Here is a 22,707-nt window from a genome sequence, read left to right on the forward strand (position 1 = left end):
GTTGGGTGCTCCCTTTGCCGTCGGCCTCAAACATGGCAGACCGCAAAGGGGATGAGGGCAGACAGCAAAGGCTGACGGATGGCAAAGGGAATGAGGGCTGACGGCAAAGGTGGGAGGGAGAGAGGGGATGGGTGCCCCTCTTTGCCGTTGGCTCTAAGTATGGCACACGACAAAGGGGATGAGGGAAAATGGCAAAGAGGAGAAGCGTGTCGTTAGCACTTGACGGAAGCGTCTGTGGATCTACCGTCCCATTTTATTTGCCGTCTGCCCCCTCATGGCAAAGATTGTTTGTCGTCCGCCTTCCAAAAGCAGACGACAAATAACCTCTTCATCGGATATTGTTTTGCTGTCTAGTTTGCCGTCAGCTGAAGGACGACAAAGCCTTTGCCGTCCGGGATTCCCCCCTTTGCCGTCAGTCATGGCAGCGGTGAATTTACAGATTCCTGTAGTGTAATGTAATAGCGAGAACGGACGTTTGGAGGCCGAGCTCCATGGAGCTCGAAATCTTTGAAAAAAATTAAATTTTAATCCTTTCGGTTTTAAAAAAAACCTGAAAAAAAAACATGCAAGTAAAGAAGGATATGATGTGTATGTGTGTAAATTTTTAGGATGAAATATATTGAAATACGATGAGCACAAAAAAGACAAATTCATGACGTGGACGATAAATAGTATGAATTGTTTTTTTATTGAAATTTTACACACATGTGTGTTACGACCTCACTTATCATTGTGTTTTTCAGATTTTTTGAAATTTAAAAATATGAATTTTCATGAATTTTGGATTTCAAATTTAAATGTTATCATGGAGACCGAGCTCCAAAAGAAATTTTCATGTAATAGTCAACTTTATAGTCGACATTGTTATATGATGACATATAGATAATGGTTATAGATGACATTACAATTTTATATTACCTTCAACTGATTATATTATTAATCATGTTTTTTTAGAAACAGAGGCACAAGACTTGCCTCGTCTATTAAAAAAGGAGGGAATATAGTTTAGAGTTTTACAGTACACCCCAGCGGCATGACAATTACTCATACAATATTACAGACCATAGCTTCTTGGCACCTGCAACTAGCCATAATTTTATTTCTTCCAAAATGGTCGTGAGAAGGACTGATAGTGGAGCAAATTTGTGTCGAAACAATCTGGTGTTCCTCTCGTTCCAGATGGTCCAGGAGATGAGCATGGTGAGGGAGGTCATCGCACTCCAATTCGGGCTTTGCTTGTCAGTACTCTTGTCCCACCAGTCCATGACAGAATCATGGAGGTGCCATTGATCGGTATTGACGTTGGGAAAGCCTAGCTTCTCGATGATGGATCTCCACAACCGAAGAGTGTACTGACACTGAAAGACCAGATGTGGCCCCGATTCTTGCTCTCGTTTGCAAAGCTGGCATAGACCACAATTTTTCCAACCGCGCTTCTCCAAACAATCGGCCGTCCAAATACGATCTTATATGGCTTGCGAGGCAAAGAATTTCACCTTAGGTGGTGCCCACGCCTTCCATGCCATTTGTTCCATGGAGAAAGAGTCAATCCCATGAATTGAGCCTTGTACGCGGAGTCTGCCGAGTAAATCCCGTCATTCGCATGCTTCCAAATGATATCATCATGGGCCTAGTCGTCCAGTTGAAGGTCATGCAGCAACATCCATAGCGTGAAGAATTGGCGGATGCAGTCCACAGTGAATGTTGTGATTGGCTTTATTTTGAGAATCCACGCATAATTCTTAAGAGCATCTCGGACCTTCCAATGCTTCCTCCTGGAGGCCTCAAAAAATAATGGTGCAATATCCTTGGGTTTCCGCCCAAGCAGCCACAGAAGTCCCAGAACGGCGTCCTTGCGCCGTCACCCAGAATTATTGTAGTGGAAGCATAGAAGAAGTCTCGGTCAGCCGGCGTGCACGGGTTGCCGAGATCCACCCAAGGCTTGGTAGGAGCTTTCAATTCGTACCAGAGCCACCAACGACGTAATTCCCGCGCAAACTTGTTGGTGTTGAGAACCCCTAGACCCCCATACTCCTTTGGCCTACAGACAAAATTCTAGTTTACTTTACAGCTGGAGCCCGTTGTCCTGTTCGTGCCAGACCATAGGAAAGCCCATTCCAACTTGTTGAGGTTGTTAAGCGTGCCAGTCGGCACCATGAGAGGCGTGATCGAGAAATTGCTTGGGAAGAGATGACCGACTTGACAAGGGTCGTGCGACTAGTAACATTTATGTTTTGGCCATCCCACGTGGTCATCTTGTTTGCCGCTTTGTCCTCGAGATATTAGAAATCCACCTTCCCGAGTTGCCAAACATAGAGTGGCAAGCCAAGGTATTTGACCGGGAATGAGACGCGGTTTGCCGGCATGCACTGGAGGATGTGGTCAAGGTCAAGGTGACTGCACTTAATAGGCACGACGGAACTTTTCTGGAAGTTGGTGCGCAGCCGAGTGACGTCCCCAAAACCTTCCAAGATGGAAGCAAGATTGTCATTGTCTGTTTTGATAGGGGCCATAAAAACGGCAGCAACATCCGCATCGAGGGAGGTATGCACGAGAGGTCCATGCCCTCGAATCTTGTGAAGCATGCCTTTCCTGGTTGCCAAATCCAGGATCCTGTGGAGCGGGTCAATTGTGATGACAACTAGCAGTCGAGAGATTGGGTCGCCCTGGAGGAAACCGGCCCCGTCTTGATGGGAGGGCTAGGGATCCTGTTCAGAAGAATGCAGGATGAATATGAGGAGAGCAGCGCTGCAATCCATACCCGGAATTTGCCAGGGAAAACCAAACGCTGGATAAGATCTAAGAAATTGTCCCATCTCACGGAGTCAAAAGCCTTTCTCATATCCAACTTGAAGAGAAGTGTAGGGGTGTTGCGTGTGTGAAGCCGCCTAGCAAAGCTACATACACACACGAAGTTGTCATGGATGTTGCGCCTCTTGATGAAAGCACTTTTCGTGATGGACACTAGGTCATCCATGTGTGGAGCAAGCCGCAAGGACAGGACTTTGGCAATGATTTTGGCCATGGCGTGAAGGAGGCTGATAGGTTTGTAGTCACCAATGCCCTCGGCCCCCTCCTTTTTTGGCAGGAGAACCACATTGGCGGTGTTTATCCATTGTTGGTTGGAAGTTTGGAGGGAATCAAAACTTTGAATAGCCTGCATGATAGTGTGCTTGATGGTTCCCCAACAATTCTTGAAGAAGACTACCATGAAGCCATCCGGGCCGGGGGCCTTATCAGAAGGCATTTCCTTTATGGTTGTCCAAACCTCCTCCTATGTGATGGTGTTACCCAAAGCATCCAAATTGTGGACCTCGACACCAAGCTCCTCCCAGTTGAAGACTTTGCTGCTGCTGTCACCCGACCCATTGCGTGAGAGAAGTAGTCATGGATGATCTTCTCTTTTTCCTTGTGTCCGGTGACCCAGCCCTGCACGTGCTTTATACAATGGATATGGTTCTTCCTCTTTCTGGCAATGATCCGGCGGTGGAAAAAATTAGTGTTAGCATATCCATGTCTTAGGTTTGCTATCCGAGCACATTGGCTCTTCTTAACCCTCCCCAACGCCGCCAAGCTGATCACCCTCCGCTTGAGCCTAGAGCGAATGTCCCGCTCGTCGGGGGAGAGATCCCTTGACTCCTGCGCAATGTCCAGTGAAGAATCACTAGCAGGGATGCATGTAGCTGGACCTTGGCCTTGGAAACCAGCTTCCTACTCCATTCAGTAAGCGGCATTGCAGTTTTCTTGAGCTTGTGGAAAAGGACCTGGTACGGCTCCGAGTGCTGGATACGCTCCTCCCAGGCCTTTTTGACGACCTCAGGGAAAACGGGCATCGTTGTCCAAAACTTTTCGAATTTGAAAGATCTTGGTCTTCTGGGCCACTGTCATCCACCAGCGGAAGGAGGCAATGATTGGAGAGGGAGGACGATAGGGCGTGAAGGACATGTGTGCTGAAGGTCATATCCCGCTCTCCATTGCAAAAGAAGGAGTCGAACATGCATAGGGTTCGGTTGTCGCGCTCGTTACTCCAAGTGAAGCGCCGATTTTGCATGTGAATTTCTTTTAAGCTCGCAGGACTGCAATGTGGCCCGAAAACTGTTGATTCTACTTTAGTTGAACATTCTCTTATTTTTGTCCCGTGCACAGTAGATTTGGTTGAAGTCACCAAGAGCAAGTCGGGGGGTCCCACTCGGGGGCTTGTGGGAGGCCAGCTCGGTAAATAAGGCGTCTTTCCAAGCATGATCAGTTGGCCCATAGATAGTCGTGACCCAGAAACATGCACCGGTTTCTCGGATGTGGACCAAGCCCGAGAGACAGTATGCAGAAATGGTGGTATGGGAGACGTCGATGACATTGTCGTCCCACATAAGAAGGATCCCAACCCTAGTTCCCTTAGAAGGGCGTTGTGCGAAGCTGCGAAGCCTGTTGCCACCGATAAAAGCCACAATAAATTTGTCGACCTGCTCAAGTTTAGTCCTGTGCACGCAAATAATTGCCATGGAGTAGCAGCGATCGTTGCGCTGACTGTTGCACGCCGAGCCCGACAATTCAGCCCATGCACATTCCAGCTTAAAGTGTTGATAGGTTGTGTCTTCATGGGTCACCATAGTAGTCACAATTTGGTTGCTAACCAGAGCGGCCAAAGTAAGGTGACCGGGAGAGCAGAGGCATGGCCAAAAAACAGAGGCACTTAACACTTATCCACTTGATACTGAAACAGCGTACAACACTTGGAAATAGAAGAACACATTTAGCACTAGTTCTGGGTGGAACAACATACTTAGGCCTCCAATCCTTGCAACATACGTTAGGTGGTTGGGCTAACAGAAGCATTAGGTTGCCCCTGACCAGCAAGCATGGGTGATCACGCATCCTGGGCCGCATCATCTCGCATCTGATCAAGGTCAAGTGCTCCCTCACCCCATGGGCGATCAAGGCATCTTCAATTCCGTCCACAACCGGGTCATCAAGGTGGAAAAAGTCCCTCATGGCCATAATCACTTCTGGGGCTAACTAATCACTGAATTTTGCACTGAAATCATCCAGGGTTGCTTGTGTCACATCTTTGTCGTCTCTTGTGATGCCGAGAGTGCGTTCGACCATCTTCTCTGCAACCTTGGCAGCTGGAACAACCTCCTTGCCAGCGAGCCTACACCGTTGCAGTGTGAAACCACATTTGCTGGAGATTCTCACTCCAGCCATCGTCAGACGACAGGTAGCAGGGCGCCTTGGTGGTGGAGATGGAGGGGTAGGGAGGATACCCTGCTGTTGGAATTATGCCCTAGAGGCAATAATAAATGTATAGTTATTATTATAATTCCTGTATCAAGATAATAGTTTATTATCCATACTATAATTGTATTGAATGAAGACTCATTTACATGTGTGGATACATAGACAAAACACCGTCCCTAGCATGCCTCTAGTTGGCTAGCCAGTTGATCGATGATAGTCAGTGTCTTCTGATTATGAACAAGGTGTTGTTGCTTGATAACTGGATCACGTCATTGGGAGAATCACGTGATGGACTAGATCCAAACTAATAGACGTAGCATGTTGATCGTGTCATTTTGTTGCTACTGTTTTCTGCGTGTCAAGTATTTATTCCTATGACCATGAGATCATATAACTCACTGACACCGGAGGAATGCTTTGTGTGTATCAAACGTCGCAACGTAACTGGGTGACTATAAAGATGCTCTACAGGTATCTCCGAAGGTGGTAGTTGAGTTAGTATGGATCAAGACTGGGATTTGTCACTCCGTGTGACGGAGAGGTATCTCAGGGCCCACTCGGTAATACAACATCACACACAAGCCTTGCAAGCAATGTAACTTAGTGTAAGTTGCGGGATCTTGTATTACGGAACGAGTAAAGAGACTTGCCGGTAAACGAGATTGAAATAGGTATGCGGATACTGACGATCGAATCTCGGGCAAGTAACATACCGAAGGACAAAGGGAATGACATACGGGATTATACGAATCCTTGGCACTGAGGTTCAAACGATAAAGATCTTCGTAGAATATGTAGGATCCAATATGGGCATCCAGGTCCCGCTATTGGATATTGACCGAGGAGTCTCTCGGGTCATGTCTACATAGTTCTCGAACCCGCAGGGTCTGCACACTTAAGGTTCGACGTTGTTTTATGCGTATTTGAGTTATATGGTTGGTTACCGAATGTTGTTCGGAGTCCCGGATGAGATCACGGACGTCACGAGGGTTTCCGGAATGGTCCGGAAACGAAGATTGATATATAGGATGACCTCATTTGATTACCGGAAGGTTTTTCGGAGTTACCGGGAATGTACCGGGAATGACGAATGGGTTCCGGGAGTTCACCGGAGGGGGGCAACTCACTCCGGGGAAGCCCATAGGTATTTGTGGGGTCACACCAGCCCTTAGTGGGCTGGTGGGACAGCCCACCAAGTCCTATGCGCCAAGGAAGAAAAATCAAAGGAAGAAAGAAAAAAAAAAGGGAAGAAGTGGGAAAGGGGAAGGACTCCCTCCCACCAAACCAAGTAGGACTCGGTTTGGGGGGGAGAGTCCTCCCCCCTGGCTCGGCCGACCCCTTGGGGTTCTCTTGGACCCCAAGGCAAGGTCCCCCTCCCTCCTCCTATATATATGGGGCTTTTAGGGCAGATTTGAGACGACTTTCTCACGGCTGCCCGACCACATACCTCCATAGTTTTTCCTCTAGATCGTGTTTCTGCGGAGCTCGGGCGGAGCCCTGCTGAGACAAGATCATCACCAACCTCCGGAGCGCCGTCACGCTGCCGGAGAACTCTTCTACCTCTCCGTCTCTCTTGCTGGATCAAGAAGGCCGAGATCATCGTCGAGCTGTACGTGTGCTGAACACGGAGGTGCCGTCCGTTCGGTACTAGATCGTGGGACTGATCGCGGGATTGTTCGCGGGGCGGATCGAGGGACGTGAGGACGTTCCACTACATCAACCGCGATCTCTTATCGCTTCTGCTGTACGATCTACAAGGGTACGTAGATCACTCATCCCCTCTCGTAGATGGACATCACCATGATAGGTCTTCGTGCGCGTAGGAAAATTTTTGTTTCCCATGCGACGTTCCCCAACAGTGGCATCATGAGCTAGGTTCATGCGTAGATGTCTTCTCGAGTAGAACACAAAAGGTTTTGTGGGCGGTGATGTGCGTTTTGCTGCCCTCCTTAGTCTTTTCTTGATTCCGCGGTATTGTTGGATTGAAGCGGCTTGGACCGACATTACTCGTACGCTTACGAGAGACTGGTTTCATCGTTACGAGTAACCCCCTTTGCTCAAAGATGACTGGCAAGTGACGGTTTCTCCAACTTTAGTTGAATCGGATTTGACCGGGGAGGTCCTTGGATGAGGTTAAATAGCAACTCATATATCTCCGTTGTGGTGTTTGCGTAAGTAAGATGCGATCCTACTAGATACCCTTGGTCACCACGTAAAACTTGCAACAACAAAATTAGAGGACGTCTAACTTGTTTTTGCAGGGTATGATTGTGATGTGATATGGCCAATGATGTGATGTGATATATTGGATGTATGAGATGATCATGTTGTAATAGAAATATCGACTTGCACGTCGATGGTACGACAACCGGCAGGAGCCATAGGGTTGTCTTTATACTAACATATGTGCTTGCAGATGCGTTTACTATTTTGCTAGGATGTAGCTTTAGTAGTGATAGCATAAGTAGCACGACAGCCCCGATGGCGACACGTTGATGGAGATCATGATGATGGAGATCATGGTGTGGCGTCGGTGACAAAAAGATCGTGCCGGTGCTTTGGTGATGGAGATCAAGAAGCACGTGATGATGGCCATATCATGTCACTTATGAATTGCATGTGATGTTAATCCTTTTGCACCTTATTTTGCTTAGAACGACGGTAGCATTATGAGGTGATCTCTCACTAAAATTTCAAGACGAAATTGTGTTCTCCCCGACTGTGCACCGTTGCTACAGTTCGTCGTTTCGAGACACCACGTGATGATCGGGTGTGATAGACTCAACGTTCACATACAACGGGTGCAAAACAGTTGCGCACGCGGAACACTCGGGTTAAGCTTGACGAGCCTAGCATGTGCATACATGGCCTCGGAACACATGAGACCGAAAGGTCGATCATGAATCATATAGTTGATATGATTAGCATAGGGATGCTTACCACTGAAACTACTCTCGACTCACGTGATGATCGGACTTGGGATAGTGTAAGTGGATCATGAACCACTCAAATGACTAGAGAGATGTACTTTTTGAGTGGGAGTTTAGCATATAATTTGATTAAGTTGAACTCTAATTATCTTGAACATAGTCTAAGTCCACTTTGAATATATTTGTGTTGTAGATCATGGCTCACGCAAGTGTCATCCTCAATTTTAATACGTTCCTAGAGAAAGCTAAGTTCAAAGATGATGGAAGCAACTTTGTAGACTGGGCTCGTAATCTTAAGCTAATCTTACAAGCTGGAAAGAAGGATCATGTCCTTAATGCTGCGCTAGGAGATGAACCACCCGCTACGGCTGATCAGGATGTTAAGAACGCTTGGCTAGCACGTAAGGAGGACTACTCAATAGTTCAATGTGCAGTCTTGTATGGCTTAGAGCCGGGACTTCAACGTCGCTTTGAGCGTCATGGAGCATTTGAGATGTTCCAGGAGTTGAAGTTTATCTTTCAGAAGAACGCCCGGATCGAGAGGTATGAGACCTCCGATAAATTCTATGCTTGCAAGATGGAGGAAAGCTCGTCTGTCAGTGAACATGTGCTCAAAATGTCTGGGTACTCAAACCGTCTAGCTGAACTGGGGATTGAACTCCCGCAAGAAGCTATCACTGACAGAATCCTCCAATCACTGCCGCCAAGCTATAAAAGCTTTGTGTTGAATTACAACATGCAAGGGATGAACAAGTCTCCCGGCGAGTTGTTTGCGATGCTGAAAGTCGCAGAGTCTGAACTCCGTAAAGAACATCAAGTGTTGATGGTGAGCAAGACCACTAGTTTCAAGAGAAACGGCAAAGGCAAGAAGGGCAATTCGAAGAAGAGCGGCAAGCCCGTTGCCAATCCGCCGAAGAAACCTAAGCCTGAAACAGAGTGCTTCTATTGCAAGGGTATGGGTCACTGGAAGCGCAATTGCCCCAAGTATCTGGCAGATAAAAAGGCGGGCAAAGAAAAATCAGGTATATTTGATATACATGTTATTGATGTGTACTTAACCAGCTCTCGTAGTAGTGCCTGGGTATTCGATACCGGTTCTGTTTCTCACATTTGCAACTCGAAGCAGGAACTGCGGAATAGACGGAGGCTGGCGAAAGACGAAGTGACGATGCGCGTAGGAAACGGTTCCAAGGTTGATGCAATCGCCGTCGGCACCGTGTCACTTCAACTACCATCGGGATTAGTGATGAACTTAAATCATTGTTATTTAGTGTCTGCGTTGAGCATGAACATTATATCTGGATCTTGTTTATTGCGAGACGGTTACTCTTTTAAGTCTGAGAATAATGGTTGTTCTATTTCTATGAGTAACATCTTTTATGGTCATGCACAGAATGTGAGAGGATTGTTCATATTGAATCTCGATAGCGATACGCATATACATAACATTGAGACCAAAAGAGTTAGAGTAAACAATGATAGCGCCATATTTTTGTGGCACTGCCGCTTGGGTCATATTGGTGTAAAGCGCATGAAGAAACTCCATGCTGATGGACTTTTGGAGTCACTTGACTTTGATTCACTTGACACGTGCGAACCATGCCTCATGGGCAAGATGACTAAAACTCCGTTCTCCGGAACAATGGAGCGTGCAAGTGACTTGTTGGAAATCATACATACCGATGTGTGTGGTCCGATGAGCGTGGAGGCACGCGGCGGATATCGTTATTTTCTCACCTTCACTGACGATTTGAGTAGATATGGTTATGTCTACTTAATGAAGCACAAGTCTGAAACATTTGAAAAGTTCAAGCAATTTCAGAGTGAAGTAGAAAATCATCGTAACAAGAAGATCAAGTTCCTACGGTCTGATCGTGGGGGTGAATATCTGAGTTTCGAGTTTGGTACTCACTTAAGACAATGTGGAATTGTTTCGCAGTTAACACCGCCTGGAACACCACAGCGTAATGGTGTGTCCGAACGTCGTAATCGTACTTTATTAGAAATGGTGCGATCTATGATGTCTCTTACTGATTTGCCGTTATCATTTTGGGGTTATGCATTAGAAACAGCTGCATTCACTTTAAATAGGGCATCATCGAAGTCCGTTGAGACGACACCATACGAACTGTGGTATGGCAAAAGGCCAAAGTTGTTGTTTCTTAAAGTTTGGGGATGTGATGCTTATGTCAAATAGCTTCAGCCTGAAAAGCTGGAACCCAAAGCGGAAAAGTGCGTCTTCATAGGCTACCCAAAAGAGACAGTTGGGTACACCTTCTATCTCAAATCCGAGGGCAAAGTGTTTGTTGCTAAGAACGGAACTTTTCTCGAGAAGGAGTTTCTCTCGAGAGAATTGAGTGGGAGGAAGATAGAACTTGACGAGGTTGTCGAACCTTTCATCCCTCTGGATGGTGGCGCAGGGCAAGGGGAAACCCCTGTGATTGCGACGCCGGTTGAGGAGGAAGTTAATGATGATGATCATGAAACTCCAGTTCAAGTTTCTGTTGAACCACGCAGGTCGACGAGATCACGCGCTGCTCCAGAGTGGTATGGTAATCCCGTCTTGACAATCATGTTGTTAGACAACAATGAACCTGCAAATTATGAAGAAGCAATGGTGGGCCCAGATTCCAACAAATGGCTAGAAGCCATGAAATCCGAGATAGGATCCATGTATGAGAACAAAGTATGGACTTTGGAGATACTACCTGAGGGCCGCAAGGCTATTCAGAACAAATGGATCTTTAAGAAGAAGACGGACGCTGACGGTAATGTGACCGTTTATAAAGCTCGACTTGTGGCAAAGGGTTTTTCACAAGTTCCAGGAATTGACTACGATGAGACTTTCTCTCCCGTAGCGATGCTTAAGTCCGTCAGAATCATGTTAGCAATAGCTGCATTTTTCGATTATGAAATTTGGCAGATGGATGTCAAAACGGTGTTCCTTAACGGTTTCCTTAAGGAAGAGTTGTATATGATGCAACCCGAAGGTTTTGTCGATCCTAAAAATGCTGACAAAGTGTGTAAGCTCCAGCGATCCATTTATGGACTGGTGCAAGCATCTCGGAGTTGGAACAAGCGCTTTGATGAGGTGATCAAAGCATTTGGGTTTATACAAGTGGTTGGAGAATCTTGTATTTACAAGAAAGTGAGTGGGAGCTCTGTGGCGTTTCTAATATTATATGTGGATGACATATTACTGATTGGAAACGACGTAGAGTTTTTTGGAGAGCATAAAAGGTTACTTGAATAAAAGTTTCTCTATGAAGGACCTAGGAGAAGCTGCTTACATTCTAGGCATTAAGATCTATAGGGATAGATCAAAACGCCTGATAGGACTTTCACAAAGCACATACCTTGATAAAGTTTTGAAGAGGTTCAAAATGGAACAGTCCAAGAAAGGGTTCTTGCCAGTGTTACAAGGTACGAGATTGAGTAAGACTCAGTGCCCAGCAACTGATGAAGATAGAGAGCATATGCGCTCCGTCCCCTATGCTTCAGCCATAGGCTCTATCATGTATGCGATGCTGTGCACTAGACCGGATGTTAGCCTGGCCATAAGTATGGCAGGCAGGTTCTAGAGTAATCCAGGAGTGGATCACTGGACGGCGGTCAAGAATATCCTAAAGTACCTGAAAAGGACTAAGGAGATGTTTCTCGTGTATGGAGGTGACGAAGAGCTCGTCGTAAAAGGTTACGTCGATGCAAGCTTTGACACAGATCCGGACGACTCTAAGTCGCAAACCGGATACGTATTTATTCTTAATGGGGGTGCAGTAAGCTGGTGCAGTTCCAAGCAAAGCGTCGTAGCAGATTCTACATGTGAAGCGGAGTACATGGCTGCCTCGGAGGCGGCTAAGGAGGGTGTCTGGATGAAGCAGTTCATGACGGATCTTGGAATGGTGCCAAGTGCACTGAATCCAATAACCTTGTTCTGTGACAACACTGGTGCCATTGCCTTAGCAAAGGAACCAAGGTTTCACAAGAAGACCAGACACATCAAACGACGCTTCAACCTCATCCGCGACTACGTCGAGGAGGAGGACGTAAATATATGCAAAGTGCACACGGATATGAATGTAGCAGACCCGCTGACTAAACCTCTTCCACGGCCAAAACATGATCGACACCAGAACTGTATGGGTGTTAGATTTATTACAATGTAATTCACATGGTGATGTGAGGGCTAGATTATTGACTCTAGTGCAAGTGGGAGACTGTTGGAATTATGCCCTAGAGGCAATAATAAATGTATAGTTATTATTATAATTCCTGTATCAAGATAATAGTTTATTATCCATGCTATAATTGTATTGAATGAAGACTCATTTACATGTGTGGATACATAGACAAAACACCGTCCCTAGCATGCCTCTAGTTGGCTAGCCAGTTGATCGATGATAGTCAGTGTCTTCTGATTATGAACAAGGTGTTGTTGCTTGATAACTGGATCACGTCATTGGGAGAATCACGTGATGGACTAGACCCAAACTAATAGACGTAGCATGTTGATCGTGTCATTTTGTTGCTACTGTTTTCTGCGTGTCAAGTATTTATTCCTATGACCATGAGATCATATAACTCACTGACACCGGAGGAATGCTTTGTGTGTATCAAACGTCGCAACGTAACTGGGTGACTATAAAGATGCTCTACAGGTATCTCCAAAGGTGGTAGTTGAGTTAGTATGGATCAAGACTGGGATTTGTCACTCCGTGTGACGGAGAGGTATCTCAGGGCCCACTCGGTAATACAACATCACACACAAGCCTTGCAAGCAATGTAACTTAGTGTAAGTTGCGGGATCTTGTATTACGGAACGAGTAAAGAGACTTGCCGGTAAACGAGATTGAAATAGGTATGCGGATACTGACGATCGAATCTCGGGCAAGTAACATACCGAAGGACAAAGGGAATGACATACGGGATTATACGAATCCTTGGCACTGAGGTTCAAACGATAAAGATCTTCGTAGAATATGTAGGATCCAATATGGGCATCCAGGTCCCGCTATTGGATATTGACCGAGGAGTCTCTCGGGTCATGTCTACATAGTTCTCGAACCCGCAGGGTCTGCACACTTAAGGTTCGACGTTGTTTTATGCGTATTTGAGTTATATGGTTGGTTACCGAATGTTGTTCGGAGTCCCGGATGAGATCACGGACGTCACGAGGGTTTCCGGAATGGTCCGGAAACGAAGATTGATATATAGGATGACCTCATTTGATTACCGGAAGGTTTTTCGGAGTTACCGGGAATGTACCGGGAATGACGAATGGGTTCCGGGAGTTCACCGGAGGGGGGCAACTCACTCCGGGGAAGCCCATAGGTATTTGTGGGGTCACACCAGCCCTTAGTGGGCTGGTGGGACAGCCCACCAAGTCCTATGCGCCAAGGAATAAAAATCAACGGAAGAAAGAAAAAAAAAGGGAAGAAGTGGGAAAGGGGAAGGACTCCCTCCCACCAAACCAAGTAGGACTCGGTTTGGGGGGGGGAGAGTCCTCCCCCCTGGCTCGGCCAACCCCTTGGGGTTCTCTTGGACCCCAAGGCAAGGTCCCCCTCCCTCCTCCTATATATATGGGGCTTTTAGGGCAGATTTGAGACGACTTTCTCACGGCTGCCCGACCACATACCTCCATAGTTTTTCCTCTAGATCGTGTTTCTGCGGAGCTCGGGCGGAGCCCTGCTGAGACAAGATCATCACCAACCTCCGGAGCGCCGTCACGCTGCCGGAGAACTCTTCTACCTCTCCGTCTCTCTTGCTGGATCAAGAAGGCCGAGATCATCGTCGAGCTGTACGTGTGCTGAACGCGGAGGTGCCGTCCGTTCGGTACTAGATCGTGGGACTGATCGCGGGATTGTTCGCGGGGCGGATCGAGGGACGTGAGGACGTTCCACTACATCGACCGCGATCTCTTATCGCTTCTGTTGTACGATCTACAAGGGTACGTAGATCACTCATCCCCTCTCGTAGATGGACATCACCATGATAGGTCTTCGTGCGCGTAGGAAAATTTTTGTTTCCCATGCGACGTTCCCCAACACCTGCTTCCTCATAGCAAACAACTCCTGCACAGGGTCAGCAACAGACTTTGCAAGCAGGGGGCGCATGGACGATGGTGAAGGGGTGCGTTGAAGAGGGCCGGTGCAATGCATCGGTGGTGTTGGGGATGGGTGAAACCCCGGTGGCAACAATGGCGAGCACAGAGGCCTCTCGAACAGATCTAGTGAGCGCAGCTGGATCATGGACTCATTTGGTGCCGCCTGGGGGGCGTGTAGACCTGGGGTTGCCGCCCGCTTGTGGTTGGGGCTGCGAGGCAACACTAAGGTCGGGGAGAGCGGCGGTGACACCGGTGGAGTGCGCTCCTCCAGTGAGCACTGCCTGGCCGACGTGGTGAGGCCTGCCGCAACGGGCTGCGGCCCCGGTCGAAACCAAACACCGGCCCCTGGATGGCCATGAGCTCCAAACCACGCTCCAGCTTGCCGCTGCCTGATACCGAGCCCCGTAGCACAGCGGCAGGGGTGCCACAACAGTAGCAACACCGCCGGTAGTGGAATCCATCGCCGGAGCGAGGGCGTCGTTGTTGCGCCGATGGCCACCGGAACGGTCACGGGGTAGTTCCTGGCCTTCACCACGGCGACGGTCACGAGCGTTACGGGAGAGCGAACGATGCACCCTGGTGCCCCAGGCCTCCCGAGCCCGACCATCGTCACGCCCACGACGCCCGTCATAGTCGTCGTCATCGTCGCGCCTGCCAGAGCAGCGAAATCCCTCAACTTGCAGCTACAGCCTCTCTCTTGGGACGTACGTGCCGTCAACAGTTTTGCGGTACGAGGTAAACTCGTGGACGTCCGGCGGCGCTGGGATGTCATTGTCGTTGCTCCCCTTGGAGTGGTCTTCGTGGATGTCAAGGTGGATGATGACGCGATGCCGGAGTCCACGCCGCTCACGACTGCGCTGGTCGCGCGCCGGGAGGGTGAGCCACTTGACCTTGGGGATGGCGCAAGGGTCGGTCGTCCATGCCTAAAGCGCCAAGTCCCGTGTGTCCTCCTTTCGCAGCGAGCGCGGTTCAATGTAGTCCAGGGAGCAGCCCCATCTGATGAGGAAAGTGGCGATGTAGTTGTTCCAGCCGTGGAGCTGGAAGCATTCCAAGCAGAGGCGGATGTGGTGGAGCTGATCCTCGTTGTCGAAGTGTGCCTTGAGCCGCCACTCCCTAACGAAGATGGTGTGGCCGGTGCCGGGAGATGCCCATGTGACACCGCAAGGGCACAGTGGTGCTGGTGTATGAAGCGGACAAAGAACTGCTCGGGGTAGTGCTTTACAACGTCGACGTTGGCCTTCAGCGTACCCAGAGCCAATGCCAGTTCGCCGGCCACCGGCCGACAGGAGATGTCCTGCCGAGCCCCATCTAGCCAGGCCACCGCTCCGTTGGTGGAGAGCAGGGCTGACTCGGTGCTGGTGTATGAAATCCTCGTTCGGTCGGAGCGACAGATCCCCCAGGCGGGGTCCCCTAGCAGCGGTAGTAGCACGTGGCGGCATCACACCCCGGGGAGCCTCCCAGCCACGACTGGGTCGTAGGGTGGAGACTTGGGCAACGGCAGCAGGCCGGGGGAGTGGAGGTGAGGGAACGCCGCAGTGGTCGAACAGGCACAATGGCTTCCACTTGTTCTTGCAGCCCCTCGCCCTGTGGCCGTTTTGAAGGCAGCGGGATCAGCGGGTCGCGGTAGGACCCTGCCCGATGTCCAAGGTGAAGGCACCTGCAGTAGCGCCCTAGCAGCCAGCGGGAGATGGGTGCAGGCTTGAATGCGGGAGAGGACGGAGCCGGGGCACGCCTTCCTTTACGCGAAGCGATGACCTACCAGGGCCCAGGCACCACCACCTCGCGTCGTGCGTCGAGCTGACTCACCGGCATTGAAGGTGCATGGGCACGAGGAGCAATAATGGCGGGGGCCAACTGCCCCGTACAACGGAGTTAAGATCCTCACCTGCAAACTCATGAAGACGCCGCGCAGGGGCAACAGGGGAAGGGTTGAAACGCCCCTGGCTGTCAACGCCGCGGCCCGCTGCGAATCTCGGACGAAGTTAATGTCCATCAGCCGATCAGGATCTAGCCCGGCCACGGGGGAGGAGCTCGGGGTGGAGCGGGGTCACGACAGCCGCGCGACCTCCCCGGTGAGGAGGCCGACCGGCGGCGGTGGGAGGGGCATGAACCAGGAAGCGAATCCGTGGTCAGCGCCGAGATCAGCGGTCGCCGTCTCCGTTGCGGGGCCGTTTGTAAGAGGGGAGCGCGAGGGAGCCATTCTTAACCATGTTTTTAAGGTCTTCTCAGCTTAACAGCCATCAAGGCTTTCTTTTTCTTATTTGGAAAAAGACATCCAAAGGGTGTCTCGTATATCAAGGAAAAGATAAACATGATTTTCAACAGAAAAAAGGAAGAAATAAACACAAACCACCTGTAAACCATATTTACTTAAATAGCGGAATCTGTTTATAATACTTTTGCAAAGGATAATGCCTCGCTTTGAGCTATACTGTCTCGCAATCAAACCTACTGAAGTCCTCCATATTGTCTACTCACATCAAGTAGATGGATTAGTTAATGTATTTATTTATTGGCTGGATGACATTTGATCCCATGATCCTACCACCAGCACCCTTTTATATTTTTATTATCTTCACGTGTAATAAGATGCGAGTCAAACGAGTGTGCATCTACTCCGCTTCTAAATATATATTTTTTTATTTTTTTATTTTTTTTATTAGAGAACTATATACGGAGCAAAATAAGAGAATCCATACTCTAATATATGTATATATAAATCTATATGTAGTTTTTTAGTAAAAACTCTTAAAAGACTTATATTTAGAAACAGAAGAAGTAGCATTATTGGATCTGAGCCCACTAGAGGTTTAGCACGTGCGACACCCCAAGTTGATTTTTTTTTGACACAATACAATTAAAATCGCTTGCATACATGAGCATATACTCAGCCCTATAAACACATGCACGCACATATTTTATCTCTATAAATATCTTGAAGAAACTGAGTTGACACATCATCTTAAGATTGACGAAATCAACATAGACATGTTCCTACTCGACTCGCACCTCTCATTTCACTAAACACGCATCGTTGAAAGATCTGAAATAAGTGCAAAAAATACAAGCACAAATGTAAGTCCAAGACCTGAACTCTGGTGGACAAGGAATACAAATGTCTTCCTAAACATCTAACCACAGATTTGTTCGCGTATGAGTTGATAACCGATTACCATGAACTACAAGATTATTGAATTAATACAATATTAAATATATTGTCTTCTTATTCAACTAATTGGACTTTCGGTTGAACTGACTAGTACTCCCTCCATTCCCTTATACAACGTGCCAAGTAATCACATACGGAGTACATGATATAGTAACGATCAGTAAGTTGCAGCGGGAGTTTGGTTTGTCGTTGCCAGATTGCTGCCGCAAGGTGCTTTCCTAAGGAGGTGGGTTCCCTTGGAGGGTACTTGATGATGCCGGTTACGATCACACTGCCGTCGTCCATTCAACCGCTTGACTTAGTGGTGGACCATGGAGGTTTAGATGCTGCTATTGGACTCTTACTTAAGGTTGTTGGCAAGGTCGTGTCCACGATGCCAAGGATGATGAGGTAGGTGCTTTGGCATCTAATTTTAAGGCGTTGAAGCCTATTTGGTCGTTCATCTTTGACCGTGATGCTATGTTGACACGTATTGACGAGGTGGTCTTTGTTAATAAGCTTGCCCGCTTGCTTGCCTTCTTAGAGGTCGCTTGTTCTGGATCTCCGAAGGTGATTGCTTGCGTCCTAGTTCAGGAGGTTTCTACGGGAAAATAAATAAGGTGAAGAAGGCTCTCGGGACCATAGGCAAAATGAATGGCATCATTGATAAGGCGTCAGCGACTGTTTAATGAAGGATCCTCAGTCTCGTCATCCTTCATCTCCATTTGGCTCATCTCCATGGATTTGATGGTGTCCGATGTATCCAACCTTGGTTTCGTTGAGGGTTTCTTTAAGACATAGAAGTGCGGGGGTTTGTGGTTGTTACATGTTATTTATGTTTGTTGGATTGATCATGGGATCATGGAGTCTCTTTCTTAGCAAGCAGTGTGCGGTCCATATGTACCGGTCTTCGTTCGGTTTTTCATTAATTAACTAGATATTTTTTATGCCATCTTGTCCCGCTACCGACGGCTTCAGCTTTCTAACTTCTGAACCAGAAACCCAAATGCAGGCTGTTGTTACTGATCCAAGCCTGAGGCTTATTATACGAACAAGGTGTGCGTAGTCCGATATTTTGTTTCGCTACCTAGTAACCTATAGGCCAGTCCTGCTGCAACAACAGAGAAAGTACTCTCTCTGTCCTAAAATTTTTGTCTTAGATTTATCTACAAATGGATGCATCTAAATATTAAAATGTGACTAGATATATTTATATCTACACAAATGTAAGACAAGAATTTTGGGACCGACGGAGTAGATAAATGTTGTACGCTGAATCATCCAAACAAATCTGCAAGTTCCACACATTGTTTGTTGTTTTATTCGTGATATATATCCGTAGACTTATACACAGATCGATCGACCTACGTGCCTCACATTATACCCTCATCACCACAAAAATTTGCTCCAAGGATATACACCCATGCCTTCGACGGTAGTATGTGCACTCACGGTCTCACGCCGACCAGCTGCATGCTTCCATTCTGCTCTCACCTCTCAAGCTCATCTTGTCCAAGAGACTGAAATAATTATGTACAGCTAGGCATGCGCGAGAGAGCGCGCGGGGTGTCGTTCTGTCGCTCTACGGCTCGGCTTTGCCTTTGGTGACGGCCGGATGGGTGTCTGTGGAGCCCAGCACCGAAGAATCGGAGTCGGTGTTGGGCGACTTGGAGACGGAGAGCACGAGCTCCTTCATGTCGGAGCTGGAGGAGCGGAAGTGCGCGAGGATCTTGCTGAACTTGGGCTTCCTCCGGGTGATGGCGATGGAGACGTCGTTGGGGAAAAGGTCCCTGAGCACGAAGGCGTGGAACATGGTGGTCACCAGCAGGCCGGCTACGGTGACGGTGGCAATGCCCGAGAGGCCGATGGACAGCGTCCGCGTCAGCACGTTGGTCACCTCCGTCGCGTACGTTATGGTGGCGATCGATGCGCCGGTCATCGGGAACGTGTAGGCCCACCACGCCAGCGAGAAGCGGAATCCTGTGAAGAAGTTGATCCGCACGGCCTGGTCATCACAGTCACAGAGGCAAATTAATCAGAATCGCTGCAAAATAACTGGAGTACGTGGGAACGAGTAGAGTACTCATGTTGGTTTGGTTATACGTACCAGCGACATGTAGAGGAAGAGCGCAATGAAGTAGGCTATCCGTGCGCCGTTGTCGAACTCGCCGTTGATCTTGGCCCAAGCCATGGAGGCGACGCTGGGCGCGGCAACGAAGAGGAAGAAGACCGGGTGTAGCTCCTTGGGGAGCGTGACGTTGGTGGGGAGGCGCTGGTAGAGCGTGACGAAGAGGACAGTGTAGTGCGCAAGCCCGATGGCGAAGAAGAAGATGGGGCCCTCGCGGATGCCCATTTTGGCTCCCAGCAACGCGCCCACAAAGTTGCCGACGATGGAGAGGTGGTTGGACGGGTTGGCCACCTTGGACAACCGACGCTGGCCGCCGGACATCCACTGGCCGTAGATCTTGAGCTCGAGGCAGAAGATGGGCGCCATGAGCATGTACCAGACGCCGTGGTGCACCTCGGCCAGCTCCCGCGGCGCGCCCTGCACGAGGAAGAGGCAGGCGATCCACGGCGCGAAGAAGAAGTTGGCGCGTATAGGGTGGTAGAACTCGCGCCGGACCGCCTCGAAGTAGAAGACGATCTTGAGCAGGTAGATGGAGGACACGAGGCCCATCAGCGCCAGCGAGATGTACCACAGTGCGTGGGCCACCACGAGGCTCACGTGCAGGAACGCCGTCGGCGGCGCTGACGCCAGCGTCTTCCACAGGATCGCCTGGCTGCTCACGCCGAGCACCATCCCGAACGCGCTGATCGGGAACCGCAGCAGGAACGGCCACTTCTCGTCCTTGGGCAGCACCGCTACCTCCGTCGCCTAGAGAAAGACAGAACCGTTATTAGCCTCAACTGAACGAACTGAAAGCCGAGTGAGTAGTCACTGACAGTTCATACTATGTCTGTCAAACCGTTGCTAGCTTACCCTGAGGGTGTCGAGCTCGGGGCCTTCCAGGGCGTCGAAGTAGCGGTCGGTGCCGGGAACCTGGTCGGTCTCCTCGGAGATCTTGGAATGGTGGGAGCCGAGGTCCATGGGGTCCAGCGGCCGGCCGCGCAGGTTGGAGAGTTGCCGCTCGAGGCGGCCGGAGAAGGTCTTGAACGGATCGAACCGCTTGTCGCGCGTGCTGTCGGCCCTCCGCGTCCCCTCGTTCATCTGGGACGCATGGAGGATCGGCTGCGAGTGGAACCGCGTCTGCTCCAGCAGCCGCGGCGGGTGCACCTCCACCTGCCCGACCGGCTTGCTGTCAGAGGGTGCCACTGCCACTGCCGCGCGCGCCTCGTTGCGGCGCACGGCCGCCGCCCTGAACTGCGAAAAGTGCAACCCCGACGGCGACGCCGGCATGCTGACGGAAAGGGAGTAGGGTATCTGCGCGTCGTCGTACGCGGGCACAGGGGCAGCTGCCGGTGGGGTCGCCGGCGCCTGGATGCTAATGACAGTGTCCCTGTTGTTGTGCTCGTGCAGGTGCAGGGAGGCGGAGGAGACGGCGTCCCGGCCGACGCAGTCGAAGCCGGCGATGGTCCGCGACGGAACCTGGATGAGCAGCGACGGGAGGTCTTCTCTGGATGACCTCTCGTTCAGCTGGGTGGGCATTTGGATCTGGACCTCTTTGTTGCTCAACTCCATACCGATCAAGAAGCCTGCAGAATCATATCCACACACACAGTACTCCAAACAGTTAGCAAAACATGCATGCACCGCTGCTGCTGCAACACCAACAAAGGAGAAGATGATTAATCAAGCAAAAATCGCAATACCAGACACACCAATTCGGCCGAAGCACGGCTGGGCATTCCCGTATGGCGAGGCTTGCCATATATCGGTCCTAAATCCTACTCGTATATTCTCACCTGGACTAGTACGTGTTCGTGTGAATCGTAAACAGTTCTCGCTGCCCTAACAACCGGAACGATTTTTCTCGGTGCGCCCTAGGCTCGTGCTCCTAGTGTATCGGGGTCAAGTTGCAGCTCGGATCGGTGCGAGAGGTGCTGGATTTATAGAGCTAGCCCGGGTGGGAAAACTACAAATTAAGCTACGAGTCCTTTTCTGCACGCGCGCGCGGGAGCTGGTGGTGCCTGCCAGTGGAGCGGCAGAGCACGCCGCCGGCTGGTGAACGTGACGGCTCGGCGCTGGCCGCAGTTGCCATACATCGCGAAGGTTCCGTACGGCTGGTGTGCCGCCAACGCCGGTCGCCGTCAGCCGTGGAGAAACTTGCCTGTTTCTCCTTGTCAAACTTTGACACTGCTTCCTCGTCCGTAATCCATACGGCCCGATCGAGAAGATCTTTGCGATCTTTACGGAGGCATGCATCAAGTCAGTGGAATAAACCTTTTTTTCCTTGCACTTTTTGCTCGCCGACGACAGGGAGAGGGAGGTACGCATGCGTACGTATGAACATGATACGCACCAGAGTCCAAGCCAGGAGTGCTTCAAAAAGGTGGCCCTTAGAATCGGGAGAAGCTGGTCTCTGTGGTCTGTCCATGAGACCCGTGTGGAAACTGAACGTTTACTCATGGCCAGCTACAGTCGGACCGTCCAGTCAGACACGATGCAACATAGTATGTACCAGATGGATACGATAAGGTTTTTGACTTGTGACGAGATTGATCACTGTGATGTCTGCGATCTAGCCAGCAGACTAACTAGCTGTACTGCTGAAACTAACCAGTTAACTACAGAGGCACGCCAGCCGCCAGTCACAGTCTGTCGACTATAGTAAACGTGCATTACCGGATCGGGCGTACCCTCCCTAGATGTCACCGGGAATACCTTCCTAGCTGACAACACCTTGCTGGATGATAGGCAGCCTATAGGGCTAACGATTCTTCCTAGTAACTCTTTTCTAGGGTAGCTAGCAATTCATAGCGTTTAGCGTACACGTACTCTTTCTTGGCCGCATGGCATCAGCCATGCAACACCGAGCAAGAGAACCCGACAGAATGACACAGCTACAAAGGTATCAGAAAAAACCTCATCACTTTCTCTAGAAACCACGAGCTAAAAGAACCAGCAAACGAATGGCACCAAAGCATGGGCACCATCCATGGATTCATGGTTGCATGCATGCAAATGAGTACCTGTTGGTCTTGAGAATTAATTCAGGGATGAGATGTGTTGTGTAAATCCCGCCAAAAAAAAAGGAGATGGGTTGTGTAAACTGTAAAGGGATGAGAGTGCCGATAGGAGCTAGCTAGCAACCAAACAATGGAGGCTATCACGTCACATGGGTTGATGGGAG

General features: G+C 49.5%; 1 protein-coding gene across 1 annotated transcript; it reads right to left on the reverse strand.

Annotated features, from left to right (window-relative positions):
• Positions 1 to 18,668: 18,668 nt before the first annotated feature.
• LOC123441777 (S-type anion channel SLAH2-like) lies at positions 18,669 to 21,619 on the reverse strand. The gene is made up of 5 exons (XM_045118016.1): positions 21,506 to 21,619; positions 21,236 to 21,365; positions 20,397 to 21,109; positions 19,524 to 20,291; positions 18,669 to 19,421 (listed from the first exon to the last, which is right to left on the reverse strand). The coding sequence occupies exons 1-5, from the start codon at positions 21,617 to 21,619 to the stop codon at positions 18,999 to 19,001; spliced, it is 2,148 nt and encodes a 715-aa protein (XP_044973951.1). The 3' UTR covers positions 18,669 to 18,998.
• Positions 21,620 to 22,707: the final 1,088 nt, after the last annotated feature.

This window comes from Hordeum vulgare, chromosome 3H, assembly GCF_904849725.1.
Source record: "Hordeum vulgare subsp. vulgare chromosome 3H, MorexV3_pseudomolecules_assembly, whole genome shotgun sequence".
NCBI classification, from domain to species: domain Eukaryota; kingdom Viridiplantae; phylum Streptophyta; class Magnoliopsida; order Poales; family Poaceae; genus Hordeum; species Hordeum vulgare.

What these genes read in the sequence shown, in the direction of transcription:
- LOC123441777 (XM_045118016.1), bottom strand. Translation starts at nt 21,619, where the DNA reads ATGTATGGCAACTGCGGCCAGCGCCGAGCCGTCACGTTCACCAGCCGG. An exon ending in GCCGTGCTTCGGCCGAATTG is followed by an intron (nt 21,110 to 21,235) that starts GTGTGTCTGGTA and finishes ATGATTCTGCAG; the next exon opens with GCTTCTTGATCGGTATGGAG. An exon ending in TCTTCCTCTACATGTCGCTG is followed by an intron (nt 19,422 to 19,523) that starts GTACGTATAACC and finishes TGTGATGACCAG; the next exon opens with GCCGTGCGGATCAACTTCTT.